An 18,697-nucleotide genomic window follows, 5' to 3' on the forward strand; every position below is an offset into this window, starting at 1 on the left:
ATCAGCAGCTCTGTGTTCTAGCTGGGCTCAGTCACTGATCATCATCTAGTAAAATCCACAAATCTACCTTCTTCTAAGTTGATCCTCAATACATTCCCAAAGAACAATCTTCAAACTATCAAAAGTAGCACATTTTTAGAACTAATCAGAATGCACTTTAAGTAGACCTTTAAAAGTTTATCTTTGAAATTTTGTTAGCTTCCTGTCCCGTCGCCCCGCCCTCTCAAGGCAGACTCAATCTCCCGGGTGGGCATCTCGTAGGGACACAGAGTGCAGGCCGCTTGAGGACAGCCCAGCCCAGCGGTGGCAGGAACTCGGGGGGCTGTAGCCCCCCTCCTGCTTCTCACACCAAGGGGGCTGGTCACCAGGCCCAAGGTACAGGCAGCGCCCTCGCAATTAATGAGATTCGATCCTGTAGGAATCTCGCCAAGGTCAATGGCCAAAACAGCTGGTACTTTCCCTCTTTAGAAGTTCTCCCCAGAACCAGACTTAGACTCATCCTTACATATAATCCAAACCATGAGAGTGAACCCTGCTCACTCTTGTCTGTCACCCAAGCCTCCACGACACTCCCACCCGGCCCTTCCCACAGGAGGAGCTACACCTCCAACACTCAGACCACTGCAAGTAGTTTTTCTCCTCATGTGACTACCTTAAAGTGGCAGTTCTACTGCCAGGATAAGCAGGCCAGGAAAGAGAACAAGCAGACACAGCCTTTGGTCAGCACCTTCATTCTATCTGGCTCAACACAGCCTACAGCCTGGTTCACCCACTCATGTGGGCAAAGACTCTATACTTTCCTTATACTGTATCTCCATGTAAGTCCTGGTTCTTTAATTTGCTATTTTAACCCATGTTGTTTCTACTAACTTCAAAACCTGTTTCTTCTCCTACACAACTGAATCTTCCTTTTGAACAAAACAGTACACATATCTTACTACATTCTTATTTCCCTCTAAGAATCTTTTGTGACTTTTCCCGTTCATCATTATTTTATTTCCTTTAATCTCTTGTGTGACTCTGCATGGACAACAACTGAATAATGAAGCCCATTATAATTCCTCATGTAACTCCTAGTAAGTAACAAATGCCCAGATTCCTTCTTCCACTGTATCCTGTTCAGAACCGGATGCACTGAGGCAGTACCTTTGGGCCACTGGGGACAACTCTGACCTCCAGCTTCAACCCAATGTTCAAAGCATAATCATAGTTTATACACACACACACACACACACACACACACACACACACACACACACACACACACAATGTATCCCGTACATGGGGATACACACTACTCCAATAATTGACCTCTAAATTTAAATTTTACACACTCAGTGAGTAACACCCTTCAATATATCTGACGTCCTTCAATTTTAACATTTCTGTGGTCTGAGAGGTAATTTTCCTCATTTCTCCTTCATTTCAATATACTTTGGAACTGTGTTATCCCACGCAGCAGCCATTGGCCACATGTGGCTAATGAAATTCAAAAGTGAGAGAACACTGTCTCTTCTTCAGAGGCTTTTAACAGAAATTACTGTTTCTCAAGGACAGTAGACCACTCCTTCCTTCACAGCGCACACTTCCAAAACCTCTACAATATCTAAAAGAAGTCATGGGTTTACAGGATTCTCTCTCTTAACCAAACCATAAAGAGCAGAGACTCGATTTAGGTATGTGTCCAATACTGTCAGCATCATAGAATGGTACTCTGTTCATTAGTCACCCACTGGGTAGCCATCTATGACAGCTGCTATGTCACTCACTCAGCCTCTCTCCACTCAGATGACCTTAATTATCACGGGCAAGTATGGACCTGGTGGACCAAACTTACCTGCCCTCCCATACCTAGTCCCTCTGCAACCTGGGAAATCATTTACCTTTACTGAATCAGGGTTTGCCTCTATTTCTTGACTCATTTTCTGGCTTCTATTTTGTGCAGCCTAGACAATCTAACATCAAACGATATACACATAGTTAAGAACTGGGAGAGAGTACTGTTGGCTGGTCGGGAATACTGACGAGGCATTATGCTGTAGGGTGCTGTACACAGTTCCACTCCTGCTCAGTGACAGGAACCGAGGTGCTCCCTGGCCTGGGCCTACCCTCTACCTGACTATTCAACCCTCCAGGACCAATCCCTGAATTTCTGTGGAGGTATCTCTTCTAAGTAAGAAATGTTCATTTGTGGCCACTTGGACACATCTGTCCACAGAAATGCCCTACGCAGTAAAACCCAGAACACAGAGGCACGTCCACGTCAATAAAGTGGTCAGGGTCCGTGGTCTGGTATTTTTAAGAACTTCACCTTGAGTGCCTCAAACGTCAGCAGGACATCATTAGTCTGTTTCAGGTCGATGTAGAACATCATCAGCTCCCGTGACCCAAGCTGCATGAAGATGGGAAGTAACTGAAACGAAGACCAGAAACAAGCCTCAACGTTTGGCTTTATTTTCACCGAAGTCCAATTCTTTGTGAGGATAGAAGATTAGAGAAATGAGGCATCTCTCCCCCACCTCCTTTGTCCTGTATCAACACAGACATGCGAACACACTCCGATGGAACAGACCAGCATCATAAGCGACCTGCATAGGACCTGACCAGTTTGGGGCAAAGACTTTTCTATATTAGAGTAGAAACGCATGAAATGTATAAAATGCTACCATAAAATACTCCCGAAATAAACACACTAGTCCCAAAATGTGAGCAGCGCTCTTCCCAATAGGCTTACCTCCTGATACTCTCCCAGGGGGGTCAGATACTGGAGAATCAGTCGCTGCTCGATGGCGGAAGTCATCGGGCAAAGAGTGTAATTCGTGCCGATCACCCAGGGGGACATCTCGGACCAGCTGCTATTAGACAGCTCCACAAGCGTGCGCTCCGGGTCGGACGACGAGAAGCCCAGCTTCTGCTTGGCCTTCCTGAAGCTCTCTCTGTCGCTGTGCTTCACTGACTTGCTTTTCCTCGGTCCTCCGTCCTCGGCTCTGATCGCCGAGTTCACTCTGCTGCTGGTCTTGTGGCCTGAATCAAGATGGAAGGAGAGCTGCACGTCGCGCGAGGCTTCCCCCTGCTCCCCATCCACTCCATCTACAGCCACGTCGCCGTAGTCCATATCCACAGCCTCTTCATCCAGGGGCAGAAGGGGCTCTGAGGAGAGCTTCCGTGGGCTGGGACGCTTGCTTTCTTGCCGCGAAGCCGCTTCCTGAAGCTGTAGCTCCCTCAGTCTTCGAAGCACTATTGCCACCTATCAACAGATATGGCAATAACTTTAATTGTAATGATTCTTATTAATTCTTATTTCCACTTAAGGAGAACTAGATGCTCATGCAGTTATCCCAACAAGCCTGGTAACAGTGCAGACTTGATAAGTATGTTGACTTGACTTCCACAGCTTGATGAAATGAGCAATGGCTAAAACTCTCACTCCCTGTACAATTTACTGGAGAACACAAACCAGGAGATGTGCACATAAAATGCATCATTCACAACTCAACTGTCTAGATCAAGCTTGCTGGGCCAGCACACCAGCTGGAAGAGGCAGACACCAGAGACATGCGTAACTCTTTAAAAAGTGTCTTTGAAAAATCAAACAAAGATTTCTCAAACTTGTATCTGTTTTAAGTTGTACTCTGTTAGAGACCATCATCAATATTACAGAGTTATATAATCTATTTTTCAAGTTCACCACTTACCTTTTCCTTTTTCTCTTCATTACTTATTTTTGGAGACAATCGTAAAATGTAGCATTACACTTAGTTTTAAAGAGAGAAAGGCTATGTCTGCAATTTACTTTGAGCTGCATTGAAAAATAAAAAGGTGAATGAAGAGAAGAAAGGTATGTGGGTGGACAGGTATGTCGTAAGTATATCGAAACGTTCACAATCAATTTAAGTGGCACATGTACAGTCGTTCACTGTTACTGTATGTTTGAAAATTTTCACAATCTGAATGTTGGGAAGAAAAAGTGAATGGTACTATTCTTTATCTGTACAAACTATCATGATCCTCGACATGATGAAAAACAGCTGTTTTCAAGTTTAAAAAAGAGTAAAATCAAAACTCATGAAAAGTAATCTTGAATCACTGCTCCACTCCCAATACAAGGTAATGAATTAGGATCTGCCTGTTCGAGTTCAGCTAGCAAGAAAGAACCTGTGACTACTCTCCTGTCTTATGCAAAAAAGGAGCAATCTTCAGTCGTTACCAGCTGTGAATTTTCATCCCTGTAGTTGGCAGCAATGTCTTGATTCTCCATAGCACCTCCTAACAGCCCAGTAGAGTACGTCCTCAATGGTTGATCAGCCTCTCGGGCCCATTTGAAAAGATTCTCAACGATTCCTTCCTATAGTAAAGGCGATGAAACAGTACAGCTCAGGAAAAAACACATCCACATAATTAACAATATTAACAAGGATTTCAAATCTTTTGAAAAAAAATTTTAATTAAGTATTCAATGTTGCTCATAAGTTTAAAAAATGCAGGTAAGTTAAGTGTCCCCATAGTAGATGGTTTAGTTAAATAAAAGATCTGTGCATCTGTGAAACACAAATACTTACACAAGCCAAACTCAGCAATCACATGACACAGGCCGACTTCAGACGCAAAGACCCAGAGGTTCCATGACTAAATGGCAGGCACTGAAACTGTATGTCCCCCTCTGAAGCTAATATGCAAGTAAAATTATTAATGCCCTGTGAAGCCCTCTGTCAAAGTATTTAACTCCACATATCTCAAACTTATTTTTAACTAGTTTTTATTATAAAATGTAATACATTTAATATGAAATGTAATAAACTTAAGTAGAAACCTCTCATGTTCCCTTCCTGTACCATCTGCCTCCCCAAAGGGGACCTACATTACTAAATTTTAACAATTTTCTTGTTAAACTTTTGTTGAATGTTACATGCTCTGAGCTGTATAAATTACATGGTACTATATGTATTTTTCTGCATTTTTCACACCTACTAACCATGCATGCTTCTACTTCCAGGAAATACTCATGTCTTTTACCAGTGTTTTATGATAAACAAAACAACTTAATTTTTATGTAATCACACTAAAAACTAAAGCTTCCACACACAAAAAAGAAAACCTATTAGAGCTAATAAATGAATTCCTCAAAGCTGTAGGATACAAAATCAATATACAAAGATCAGTTGAATTTCTATACAGTAGTAATGAAAATCCCTAAAAAGAAAAATATGCAATCATTTAAAAGGCTCTTTCTTTCTAGTATCTTTCAGGCAACTCTTTAATTCTCCTCTTTAACTTTATCTTTAATTTTCCTCTTTATTGTAATTGTTGACTCTTAATCACGGAGTATTATTTCCTGGTGTATTCTGGAATTTTTCTGTGAACTCACTTTTTAGAGGAAGCTTTTCCTGTGGGAGCCCTTGTGGCCCGGATGGTAGGAGCTCTCCCAGAGTCGTCTCACATCTGCCTGCGCCAGACCCTCAACGAGTAAGTATCCCTGGTCCTGGAAAAATCTTTTGTTGTTCATTTCTTGACTTTGGGATTCCTAATCATCTGGTAGAAATTTCCAACACACCCCCAAATAAGGCCTGGGCCCAGAGTTTCGCAGACATTTATCCACATTATCTGCCCCCTCAAGTGGAGTCAGAGGCTAAGGAACTGTCAGCTCCCCAAGGCCACAGGCAGGTATTTCTCTCTTCCACTGTCTCAGTGGCAGTCCTCTGGGAGTCCCAGTTTCATGCAGGGGTCAGGGCCCTGGTTCCAACTCCTCACCCACAGCTGCCCTCTGCCCTCCACCACCACTTTGGTTTTGCAGTCCCTCTTCACGTCTGGCGCCTCCGGCTTCCCCTAAGAGTTTACTAAGGTTGACCCGGCATTTGTATGTGGGTGCAACAGGAGAGCATACGAGTTATCCTGGTCACCCATTTTGATGGCTCTGGGTCTCCTCCCCTCCTCCCTGAAATCATTTCTTTTCTCTCTGCTTCTGAAAGACCATATATTCGTGGTTTTCTTCCTACCTCCTGGGATGCTGTGAGGATTAAGTGACATGATGTAAATCAAATGCTAGCACAGGACTGGCATGCAATAAATGGTAGCCATCCACCTAACTGACCTCACAGACACTTTCTTCATAAAACACTTACTAACACTGCAGGGGAATCTTAGTGTTCCAGAGCAACATAAAACCTGAGAAATACTGACTTAAAAATTACACTTTTGAAGACTTCATTCTCTCCAATTTTATCCCTCCTGCCTTCATTAGCTTAAGACAGCTTCACCGAGAAAAAAGTTAGAAGCAGTACTCTTAAAGAGTAAGTCTCTATAGGTCTGGATCTGACAGGATTAAGAGCACACACTGAAAAACTTTAACAGTAGGAAAAACCGAGTACATAAGTAAAATTGCTCAGTTCCATAACACGCATAATAATGAAGAAATACAGCCAAATAATTTTAAATAATAACAAAACGTACAGCTATTTCACTATCTCTGAAAGAACAAGTGAGCAAGTTTTGTAAACAGTGGCTAGAATTAATATAATCAACTGAGTGACTTAAAACCAGCTCTAAAACAAAACAGAAATGAAACTGAAACAATCAGAATGCACTGCACAAAGGATCAACAATTTTCAAGAACGTCTTTCATACACTGTACAATGTATGGACAGAAGCTGCAATGTAAAAAAATGTAAAACATGTTACTATGGTTTGCAAAATTTGAGAAACACGCTCTAAAGCAATAAGTCTTAACCACAAGTTTGTGAAACACCAGTAGCCAATTTGTCCAGAAATGATTTCTAACTCATTAATTGAAAAGCTATATAATTCTAATGTTTTTCAAATAAGTTAAATCTGATTCACACCAAAAAACTTGCATAGGATACTTCTGAAGGGTAAAGATCATCATGTTATCCAATGGTAGGTCTCACAATGTCAAAGAGGTTTGTAACCTGTGCTCTAAGATACTGGATTCAAGGCGATGTTATTTCCAATCAATACACAACTATCTTTGAGTATTTCACTTTTCCCAACTTAATGGAAATAGTTATTAAGAAACAAAACTGTTCTTGCAAGAAGTTTTATTATTCAAAACATCCCTTAGTATTTCTGATATCCAAAGGGTATCCACTTAATTCTAAATATGCAATGAAACAACTAAGAACCAGAGTTGACTTTCCTACAAGGACAACCAGGGAGCTTTTACAAACCACAGTAAAATCATCTGTAATCGTCTATGAATCTTGCATATTCAGATACACTGCTATAAATGCTCCATTTGTCATCATGATTGTCAAAATAATTAATATTAAAATAATTTTTAAAAAACACGGATTTGTTTAGTCTCCCAGGAGCAGCTAATTGAAGATTTTTAAATCTAATCTGTATATACTACTACTACAAATTACAAAATTACAATGTTATTCTCTAAAATAGTTTGGAAGAACTCTGCAGTCACATTCTCTTAAAAGTTAAATGAAAAGCTATTTCCAAATCTCTCATATAGTTATACATTTAACTATACTAAGATTTCCAGATTGTTTTAGAAGATTAAATTTTTCTTATCTTTAAAAACAAAGAAAGCTATGTAGCATACCCAATTTGTACTGTAAATTCTGCATGCTAAGAGACAAAATTATCTATATTACTTCTACAAAAAGCAATTAATTTTTGACAACTGAAGTATATACACAGTCACTATCAAACTGTCACTTTCTAGGCTTCATAACACGTATCTTTATTTGCAATTACAGGTGATCCTTGCAAGTGGGTTTGAACTATGCGGGTCCACGTACATGCAAATTTTTTTCAGAGAAGAAACTAGAAAATTTTAGGGAGATTTGCAACAACTTGAAAAAAACATTTTTTCTCTAGCCTCCTGTATTTTAAGAACACCGTATATAATACCTACAAAATATGTGTTAATCTACTGTTTATGTTATCAGTAAAGCTTCCAGTCAACAGTAGGTTATTAGAACTTAGTTTTTGGTTAGTCAAAAGTTATACATGGATGTTTGACTGTATGGGGGATTGGCCCCCCCTAACTACCCGCATTGTTCAAGGGTCACCTCTATCAGTTTGTGTCTGCCCTCCCAAATAAATACATGAATGTAAGTTTCTATCTGCTGACAAAATATTCCCAGCACCCAGCACATAACACAGCACAGACAGGTCTTCAAATACTGGGTAAATATTAAATTTCACCAAGAATAGGATAGGCCTTCTCAGAGTAGAAAGTCCTCCATCACTGAGGAAGACCAGCCGTCAGAAAAGAGTTTGGGTAAGATCATAAATCCATTCTAAAGACTTTTCTTTTTAACTGAAACATCACTGATAAACAATCTTACATTAGTTTCAAATGTACAGCACAATGGTTTAATATTTACCCATATTATTAAATCCTCACCCCACTAGTGTAGTTACTGTCAACATAGGAAGATGTTTCAGAATCATTGGCTGTATTCACCATGTTGTACTACCATCCCTGTGACCGATTGATATTATGACTGAGAATTTTTGTGCCCCTTTATCCCCCTTCCCCCTCCCCACTCAGCGACCCCAACCCCTCCTCCATGGTAACCACCAGTCACTTCTCAGTCTATGAGTCTACCACTATTTTGTTCATTCAATTTTGCTTTGTTTTTAGATGCCACATGTAAGTGAAATCACATGGTATTTGTCTTTCTCTGCCAGGCTTATTTCACCGAGTGGACCTCTAGGTTCATCCATGTTGTTGCAAAGGGGAGGATGTCTTTCTTTTTTGTAGCTGAATAATATTCCATTCATCTATTAATAGACACTTAGGTTGCTTCCATATAAAGATATATGATCTCAAGATTTTAAGAAATACTACAGCACCTACACAGCATGCACTCATTAAAACAGCTTTTTTTACATTTTTCTTTTGTTTGTCTTGATTTCTTAAATTCCTGTAACATATATTACTATTGTAGTAAGAAAAAACTGTAATAATTATTTTAACAAGGATAAATCAAACAAATCATCTTTCAATTAAAAAATAAGATGACTTCTCTTTTTAGAAAGTACCTTTTCCTGAAAGACAACAGCAGTTTCCAGCCCTGGCATGATATCTAGGAGGAGTCTGCAGGCTGCAGTGTTTAGAGGGGGCTCTCGGCTTGTCATCACATACGCATTCACCAGCTGTAAACAAAACAAGGCATACTTTTCATCTGAAATTCAACCCTGTCAAATTAACAAAGTGTAGTAAATCCTTAATATAGTCCCACTGCTGCTTAAAGAGTATGAAAGAAGATTATACCTAACAATTACTAATTAAACCTTTATCACAGTTATCCACCGCAAAACAACTCAGCAACCACAGACATTAAAGCTCAAAGGGTATCACAAAGAGATCACCCCCACCACCACATACACTTTTTCAGAAGAATAAAACAGTACATATACAAATATATATACACACACAGACATTGCATTTATATATAAAATACATTAAGTGTGTATTAAGAAAGCCTCCCTTTGGTACTCATCAAATACTTACTGAATCTCTGTTAGTAAGGACCCCTGTGTTCTGGGCTGGGTCTACAGCAGCGTGCACAGGCCACAGTCCCCCCACAGCTCACGAGCCAACAGAGGAGAGAGCTGGGAAAGAAGTATGAGCACAGGATGCTACAGAAGCCTGCAGGCGACCTCGCAACCCCCACAGAGGAGTCAGAGGCGTTGAAAAGGAGGGGAGCCCAAGCCAGAAGGTAAGGGACCAGCTGGAGAGGCAAGGGAGAGTGAGGAGGCAGGAGCCTACAAGCAAGAACCGCAAACACAGAACAAGGGCCAGAGACACACGGCGCTTCACACCCAACCACGGAGGTAAAATACCTTGAGGGCAGTGGGAAACCACAATGGATTTTTAAGCAAGAGGGTAACCGTGATCACTTGTTGCCCCTGAGAAAGATTTCTGGGCTACAAAGTGAAGAACGGGTTGGAGGAGGACAAGCAGAGACCCAGGCAAGGGGCTGCTGCAGGAACCGAGACGGCAGCGACCAAACTGAGGTCGGGATACAGAGGCAGAAAGAAGGTTTAGGCGGAGGGAACAGGAAGACCTGGAAGCTCCCTGAACAAGGGAGCTTAGAGAAATCAAGGATGACATCTAGCTGGCTAGACAGGGCCATTACTGAACTAGAGAGCAAGAGAAACCGACAGCGGGACAAACTGTGGACACGGGGAATTCAAGGTGCCTGTGGGGAATATGCAGGTGGGAATGTCTAGAAGGCAGCTGGAAGTGATCTGGAGCTGAAAAGCAGTGCTGGCGATCCAGAAATGGGTGTGGGAGTTAATACAATTCAGAGAGCAGTAAGAGCTACACTGAGGCCGCAAGGGCCAGGTGCTGTGCTAGGCACTTCTTATGCTCAATTTCATTCAAGCATCACAACATTTTGAGGTGCGCTATCACCCATTTGACACACTCAGAAAATAAGAGGCTTCCGGTGCCTAAAGACCACGCTGTCAGTGAGTGGTAGAGCTGCGTTTAAACCCGAAACATGGGCCCCGAAGCCCAAGAAGTACAGCTGCAACTTCCTGATGGTCACTAGGTTCGGGAGCTGTGAGCGCTGTGTGCATTTACGCTCTGCCCTCAGGCGCTCCTCAGGAGCTGCGTTAGAGAAGGCGCCTTTCTCTCCCACCAGGTGCCCAACGCCCACACTACAGTGGCAGCGCAGGATCAAGCTGCATTCATTGCTCGCAGTTTTCTATTCAGGGACCCAGGAGAACCCCAACATTCCTGAACTCAGAATCATCTCACCCAAGCAGGACCAAGACTCCTGGGAGCCCTCACCAATGTTCGGCTGAACAAAGTACACACCAGACAAAGCCCGCGGCCAGGAACAGTGAATGACCACGCTCACATCCCTGAACCAAAGGCGAAGAAAACCCACTCTCTGCCCAACTCTGTCCAGGCCTCACGACAAAGCAAACCATTTAGAGAAACAATAAAGGCGCATTGGTGCTGACATGTCTCTGGAGAAAAGGAGAAGCGAACCTACTGCGTTCATGAAATCATCATTCTTGAAGAGTATTCTCAGCAAGTGGCCCAGCATACACTCTGGATCAGCTCGACCTACCAAAAGAGGGGGGACAAAGGTATGAGTAAGTCATCCCAGGCAGGCAACGCAGGCCTATAGAGAGGCACCTGGCTGCTTCTAAGTGCCATTACGATGCCAGCAAAAATAAAATGAGATAAACAAAAGGTTTTTCTCATTAACTCAATTTCTTAAGAATCAGTCTTTAAATTAAAACTGACAATATGAACACTTGAGACACTGCTCTCTGACCTTCCCATCTCCCAGCACATTGCCCACACAGCAGTGCCCAGCTGAACAGACGAGCAGGTAGCCCAGCCCAGCCATGCTGAGTCTGCAAAGTCTACCAAAGAACCGTACGTGGGCCTGAGGGGGAGAGACCCCTGCGTTCCAGCCACAGAAAGCTGGGAAGCACAAACTCGTTTTGGTAGGTGGCCTGGAGAAGACAGGCTCCAAGTCCAATCTCTCTTCCAACTAAACTGCCAACAGTAGCAGAGATGAGTCCTCAAACCTGTATCGACACCCCAGGTTGGGGGGATCCTGCTAGGCAGTCACCAACTCTAACGATAACAGTAACCTTGGCCATCTTTACCTCTGAGCTCCTGGGGAAAGAAAGGAGGCCAGGAATCTAGGATCTCCTCAACAAACAGCCCTAAACATAAGAGAATTAGTTTATGGTTGGGAGAATTAACAGTTTCTTTTAAAAACAGATACAATCTATCTTATTTAATTTTCCTTTCAGAGCATCAGAGTGGGAAATTTACTCAAAAGATACAATTTAGGAGGAAGAAAAGATGTGCACTGCTGATGTGATGCTTTACCAGGCTCAAATCTGAATCCCAAAGTAATTCACAAAAAGAAAAGTTACTGAATGGTACCATAAAACTAAATGAGGACCTCTGATTACCTTCCTGTTTCAACATGATGAAACTAAGACACTTGTTTTTATTACCAGAAATTATGCCCAACAACAAATACTGCTTAACACAGAGGCATAGGTAAGAAAAAACTGTCTTTAAATTTCTCCTGAGAACAGGCATATCACTCTGGCTCTCCCTTCTCATTTCCAACTAGTTCACCCTTTCCAAGACAGTATCACCACGCATGACAAGTCCCTTAACTCTCTTCATAATCCCATGCATTAACTCGATCTCTTACTTGACTTTCACTTCTGTATCTCTTCGTGCCGACTGCCTCACTAAAGATGTGAGACAGGCCAGGGAATAGTCCTGAAGCCACTAGTGAGGACATCTAGGACAAGAGCAGCAGGTATAAACAACCGGCCCCCTGGTCTGACATGCCTAGCTTACTACACTTGAGGCATGAGTCTCAGACAGAAAGAAACCCTGGGACATCCAGGTGAATACGCAGTGTTCTTACTTGTGTAAATCCACACTCTCTCCACACACAACAGCTCAGACTCTTCTCTCCTTTATAAAGCATTGCTTCTGGCTTTATAGAGAAGGTTTATACACAGTGTGGAGTCACGCATATATAAGTCACGCTTGGCCCACTGGAAATCTACCTCAGAGAACATAAACTGACAACATCTCAAGTCCCTTATAGTTCTGTATTATAGCATTACATGTCAAAGCAGGCTAGGTTGTCACGGCTCTAACTAAATCAGCCCAAAATAAGCCAAATTAACATGAGATAGCAAACTTCAGCCATTGAGACACTAAAGCAGACATCGAGAAGATCCAAGTACTGACCTCACAACTACGCAAGGCCCTGGACATGCTCCCACAACCGCCACTGCCCTCAATAAGAAGGTGATCCACATGTGTGAGAGACCAAAGCATGAGAGCAACACCTTTATAGGTCAGAGAGACAACATTTTTCCCTTTCAAGTTTTCGTAATCACACCCAACTGAGTCAGTAAGGTGTATCTATATAATTCAGTTCCTTAAGTTAGTCGCCTTCTGACATGTAAATATTACAAATATTTCCGTTTCTCCAGGAACTTATTTTTCCTCACTGAACCCACCTTAAGCAGTATTTTAACAAATCAGCAATCTTAAAACTCAGCATGCAAGATGCTACTTCAGTGAAAACTATTCCTGTTAAGCAATTTTTTTTTGTAAGAAAAGTAGAGCAAGGCTTAAGAGAACAGGTCTCACCAGGGTGTCGGTCATCAAATGGGTCCGGGTCCCCCTTACGGTATTCTTCAGTTTCTTTTTCAATCAACTCCGACATCCTAGCACAAAGGAAAGACCATCAACTCTAGACAAGTATACAAAAAATGTAGCACCACCAGATTAGTCAATTCAACAGTCAAGGTGTGAAAGAACAAAGTTAGAGAAGGGCATTTTCCTGATGAACGTAGGGACCTAATCACCATCTCATCTAACAGTTTCCACTCCCAAGCACATTCTTCTCTCTACTTTCAGGTCTCAAAAAATAGCACTACTAATGCCCTCAGAAGCCAGATACCTAGGAGTCATCATTAAAACCTTTCTCCTCACCCCCCAATAATTCTTGTTGACTCTACTACAAAATACCTCCCAACTTCAGTCATTTCTTTCAATCTTGGCTGTTCCTACCCTTGTCCAAACCACTGTCAACTGCCGGGCCTCCTCGCAACAGCCTTCACCCTGGTCTCCCACCTCCTGCTTCCATGTTTGACCTGAGCAATTCATTCTTCAACTTTCAAACTCACCACAATCTGAATAAGCCCAAGTACTACTATGGTTCACAGCAATCCGGCTCCCGTCTGCATCTCCGACCACTGCTCCCCCACCAAGGTCAAGCCCGCAGCCCATGATGACCCCTTCAGGGTGTGCTGCTCTACCTTGGCCCACAGACCGCCTTCCACCTGCCTAAGCCCCCAGCTGTCCCCAGCAACCACTCGTCCGCTCTCCCTCACTGAGGGTTAGCTTGCCTGTTCTAGAATTTCACATAAATGGTATTATATACACTCTTCACATCTGGGTTCTTCTGCTTAGCCTGTGTTGAGTCAGCCAGCCATGTTGCTAAGTTTATCTATAGTTCTTTTTTATTCATGCAGTCTTTTTGACACAAGAAAAATCACTTCCTACCTGCCCTAAGCTGACATATTAATCTGTTACAATGACCAAGTACAAGGCTATTCCACTCCCCAGCATGTAGCATGCTCTATCCTAGCTCCAACTCTCCTATGTGTATTTCCACAAAGCCATTCTTCCTAGGCCTAAGGGTTAAGCTCCCTGCAAACATTCTTGCCTGGTCTTCTCCTTCCACCCTGAGCCTAAGAAGTATTTCTGCTTTTTCTACCTTTCCCCTGTAAACTCTGAAAAATTCTCTGCCACAAAGGGCAATCACACAGTATGTTTAGAAGTACATATAAGATTTACTGGTATCTTCAGTTGAAACAAAGCAATACAGCACAGGAGACATTAAAAACATGGCTTCTGGAGCCCGATGGACAGGGTTCAAACTGTACTTCGTCCACTGTGTGTGACTTTGGTCCGACTGCCTAACTTCTCTGTACCTCACACATAAAATGAGAGTTAACAATCCCTACCTAACAGAGCTTCCCAAGACTTGACTTAATGTACGTGCTCTGCTTAGAACAAAAGCTGACATGTAAGAGCTCTGCAGGTGCTACTATTGTAAAAACTGGGAATCAAAAACAAATAGAAAAACAATTCAAGGTAGCAGCTGACTGGGATGGGGCAGGAGGGGGCTTCTGTGGCTGGTGGTCCAGTTCCGTAACCTGATCTGTGTGACGGTTGAACAAGTAAAGCAGAGTACTGTGCAGTCTATAAGGTGTATCCCAATAATGTTAAAAAAAAAAAACTGAGAAGTTGGGTTAAACTAAACATAGCTTGGCCCAGTGCCAGTCCCTTTTCACAGGATCAAGTCAAAGACTTGATTATAATAAATTAAAAGTACAAATGATCAATGAAAAGTCAGTTAACAAACACTTGTACATTTTTCTTAGGAAAACTGCAAAAAGGCCATAAAAATACTGGTCAGTAACAGTGTAGCACAGAGAAGGCAAATAGCTGACTCTGTGGCATCTTACTACACTGATGGACAGTGACTGCAATGGGACATGGGGGGGACTCAATAATAAGGGTGAATGTATTAACCACATTGTTTTTCATGTGAAACCTTCATTAAGAGTGTATATCAATAATACCTTAATAAAATAAAAAAATAGTGGTCAGTAAAAAGAGTTAAGTGGGCCTGAAATTCCTCTGCTTTTCATGGAATATACCAAAACACCCGATCTGTAGCCAGCTGGTGGGGGCAGGGGCAGACGAGGCTAGAGCCACCGAAGGCGCTTCAGGAGCATCGGTGAGCCAGCGGCCTCGCCCCGGGAGGACAGTGGGAGTTGCCTCCACAGCAAACTCAGCTTTGGATTCGCCCTACTGCCTCTCACACCTCCTGTCTGCCCTTAAAGGTCCTGCCCCAGACGACTCCCCTTTCCATTCCTAGCTGACATTCACTCCATTCTGGGAGGCCCACTTCCTTACTGCCACAAGAATGTGCCCCAGTTCCTTTTCCCTGGATGCCTTTTTCGGTCACATTTTTCACTCTTCCTAGGAAACCCACCTCCCTGCTTTTCATCAAGGAGTCCCTAGTCCAAGGAACCCTCACCACATTCAGTACTGGGAAGGACACTGGGAGTGGCGTTAAAACCCAGGATTCTGACCTCGGCCTTCCGCTGCCTGGCTACGCGGTCCTTTGCCAAGCAGCTTTTAACAATGCGGCCCTCAGTGATACTTTCAGTGACAACGAGGAACTTGAGGTTCAGGAAGTGTCTCCTATGATTCTGACACACAGAAAGGTCTGTAACTATTTGTTGAGTGAATAGAAGAAACTAATTCATTCAGGTTCTTCCCATTCTCACAATCTTTAGGAACCACACTGCTCGATTCACCTCTTCCTGAAAACCTATCACGCCACTCTGTGCTGTTCCATGCCCTTCAGTTGCCTCCCAGAGACTATCTCCTTGGCGACAGGACCCCTCTGTTACAGGCTTCACACTGCTGAATATCACAGCACAGTGACAAAGCTGGGGGTCAAATGTGATGATGAATGTGAAATAATCTTGAAAATAAAACACTGAGTATTTTTAGTGTACATGTTCAGTTAAATATTTTTAACTAATCACGTGAATCACCACTAACATTATCATACCCATGTAAGACTCTCTCCTCCTTTTAGTTGTACCAATAACCCACATGGTCAATTACACAGTACTTAGATTCTTTAATCCACTAAGGCTGCATTTCAGGTACCTTGTAATTAGTAGTTCTTAATTTTCAACTCCTCTGCGAATTAAAGTCCGCTCTCCCCGAGTCCGTAACAATCCTATCCCTGAAAAACTATTCTTTCACATTTCCCACATATTAAGAGCAGTTATGAACAAAGCATTTATCCTTGTTTAAACTTCATAAGATCATATAGTTCTCTTTATCCTGAAAGAACAGATCGCTGCATAAACAAAAAACTTTTCTCACTGCTATGATATGATAATCAAAGGTTAGATGTCAAAGCTCCCATGTTCCAGGATCTGCTTAGAAAAACCTGGGCATCCCTCCCCAGTCTTCATTTTTCACTTTCTCTCCTCAACACATTCATTCACTAAAATTATGTCCCACACAGTCACTATGCACCAGGCAGTGGGCAAATCGTCTGAGGAGACACCAATAAAGGCGTGTGGCACCTGCCTTTAAAATGCTTACAATTTATGGAGACACATGTTAAAATAAAAAAATTATAGTACAGTGTGGCAAGAATTAAGATGGGGGTAAGCTATTTTATATGTATTTATGTCCCTATATATATGACAGACAGGAGCGCCCACAGAGCAACCCAGAGACGCCCTAGTCATCGGCGTTTACCAGACGTGACTCTTGAACTGCTTCTTGAAAGGATCACAGCATGCTAGGCAGACATGCCAAGTACAGTCGTTTCCAGCCCAAGAAACAGCAAGTGTAGAGGGACACAGACATTAGAAATATGGCGCTGTTCCTCGCAGGAGACCAGCACTGTGAGCAGGAAAGCAGGCAGGCGCCAAATCATGAATGGCCTCACAGGCCACTCTAAAGGGTCTGCATTTCATCTGTAGGGAGAAGGGAGCTGGGGAAGAATTCTGAGCAGAATGACAGTCGGATATGTGAGTGAGAAGGTGACTCTTTTGGCAAAGAGGGGGCTGTCTCAGAAAGGGGTGAGCCAGAGCCAGGGTAGATGCACCGGCAGAGGCCAGTGAGGACTGGGCAGCACCCAGTCAGGGAGCGGGGAGGGCGGGGGGGGCATGCTAGAGTCCTCAGGACTCGCGACTGACGCGCTTGCAGAGGAAGGCCCCGCGGGGCTGGTCTGCAGCTTGATGGTGGGAAACCGCGTGCAGCGAGGCAAGCACGAAAGCAGAAGCTGTGACCAAGGGAGGTGGGCGGAAGGGGTCACTGTGGGGCACCATGCTGAGGCTCTGCGCCACAGCCAGGTAAAGGTGTGCACACCACGCACACCTTTGTGTGAGAAGTGGGTCTGAAGCTTTAAAAGGAGAGATCTGAAATAGAAACAAAGATTGGCACAAGAATAATGCTTTAAATCATGGACAGGGACAGTTTCATTGAGGGTGAAGACAGAAGAGATCCACGAACAGAGCCCCGGGGTTAAACACAGGCAGGAGAGCCCGTGAAGGAGAAGAGGACAAAGGGCCTGGGAGAAAAGGTATGGAATTTACCAAGCTTCAGGGAGGGAGGTGAAGACTAGTTCTAACAGGGAAGAAAAAGGAGTTAGACTTCAGCCAAGGTACAAGTGTTCCTGTATCATTCTCCAATTTGTTTCAATCTCCTTTGTTCCGAACTCATTTTTAAAAGCACTCCACTTGCTCCTACCTGGTGAGGATCGGTACCATATCCTGCCCACTGCCATGGTCCTTTTCCCACTGCTCCAGCAGGGTGGTGAGCTCAGCTTTGGAGTCCACAGGTACCGCTACTGCAGTCATGGCTCGGCCTACGGAGGAAGGGAAAGGCAACAGCCAATGGACACAGGCAAATACACCTGACACGCTCCCTATGAAAGGCGAGTGTGGCAGGGGAGAAAAGGGTGGGCAAGCAAGGGAAATGATTACAAGCAAGGAGAATTTAACCCGCAGACCCTTGAGATCATTTCAGTTGTGGCCCAGTGGGAAGCCCGGATGCTCATCAATTCATGATGAACACACACTCTCACTTCTCTCAACCTCCATTTGCTCAACTGTCACTGAAACTGTCAAAGGAGACTGGACCAAAATCGTGATTCTTAACCCTTTTACAATCAGGGACCCTTTTCCCCCTCAATAAATGCACATACCTACATGCCATATGTACAATGATCCCAAATCTTGATTTCTGAGATCCAAAACTTTGATACATTTTTTTATAAATACAAAATCTGGTAAAAACTACTCCCCAAGATATTTTGCTCTTGTAAGCCTTTGGGGAAAAGGTCTATCAAAGATAAGCAACGCATGCCTCTTAATTAATAAAAGGCCAAGAACTGAAGTGGGTATCATTCCCCACATGAAAGTTGAGAAGTATTATAAACCCAGGTGTCCTCAAGGCTTCAATGCTGGAAAGAGGCAGAGAAAGTTGCTGACTTGAACAGTTACTAGGACAGGGAACTGAGACAGGCTTTGAAGGAGCCTCATGAGACATCCACATGGGGAAAAAAGACAGCCTCAGCAGGGGTTCCAAAAGGGA

At 43.2% G+C, this 18,697-nt stretch overlaps 1 protein-coding gene across 5 annotated transcripts in view; it reads right to left on the bottom strand.

The window, feature by feature from the left end:
* The window catches only part of DCAF1 (DDB1 and CUL4 associated factor 1), a 56,416-nt gene that overhangs the window by 30,644 nt on the left and 7,075 nt on the right, over positions 1-18,697 (bottom strand). For all 5 annotated transcript variants that reach the window (XR_012128872.1, XM_073230641.1, XM_073230643.1 and 2 more), the window contains 7 exons: positions 17,852-17,969; positions 13,142-13,218; positions 10,986-11,059; positions 9,019-9,132; positions 4,208-4,345; positions 2,735-3,247; positions 2,312-2,413 (listed from right to left, as the gene is read on the bottom strand). Coding sequence is in view for 4 of the 5 variants with exons in the window: in XM_073230641.1 (XP_073086742.1) it covers positions 2,312-2,413; positions 2,735-3,247; positions 4,208-4,345; positions 9,019-9,132; positions 10,986-11,059; positions 13,142-13,218; positions 17,852-17,961 (1,128 nt within the window). In the remaining variant the exon portion in view is untranslated. The remainder of the gene's footprint in view (positions 1-2,311; positions 2,414-2,734; positions 3,248-4,207; positions 4,346-9,018; positions 9,133-10,985; positions 11,060-13,141; positions 13,219-17,851; positions 17,970-18,697) is intronic.

The sequence above is a fragment of the Manis javanica genome, chromosome 3 (assembly GCF_040802235.1).
Source record: "Manis javanica isolate MJ-LG chromosome 3, MJ_LKY, whole genome shotgun sequence".
NCBI classification, from domain to species: Eukaryota; Metazoa; Chordata; class Mammalia; order Pholidota; family Manidae; genus Manis; species Manis javanica.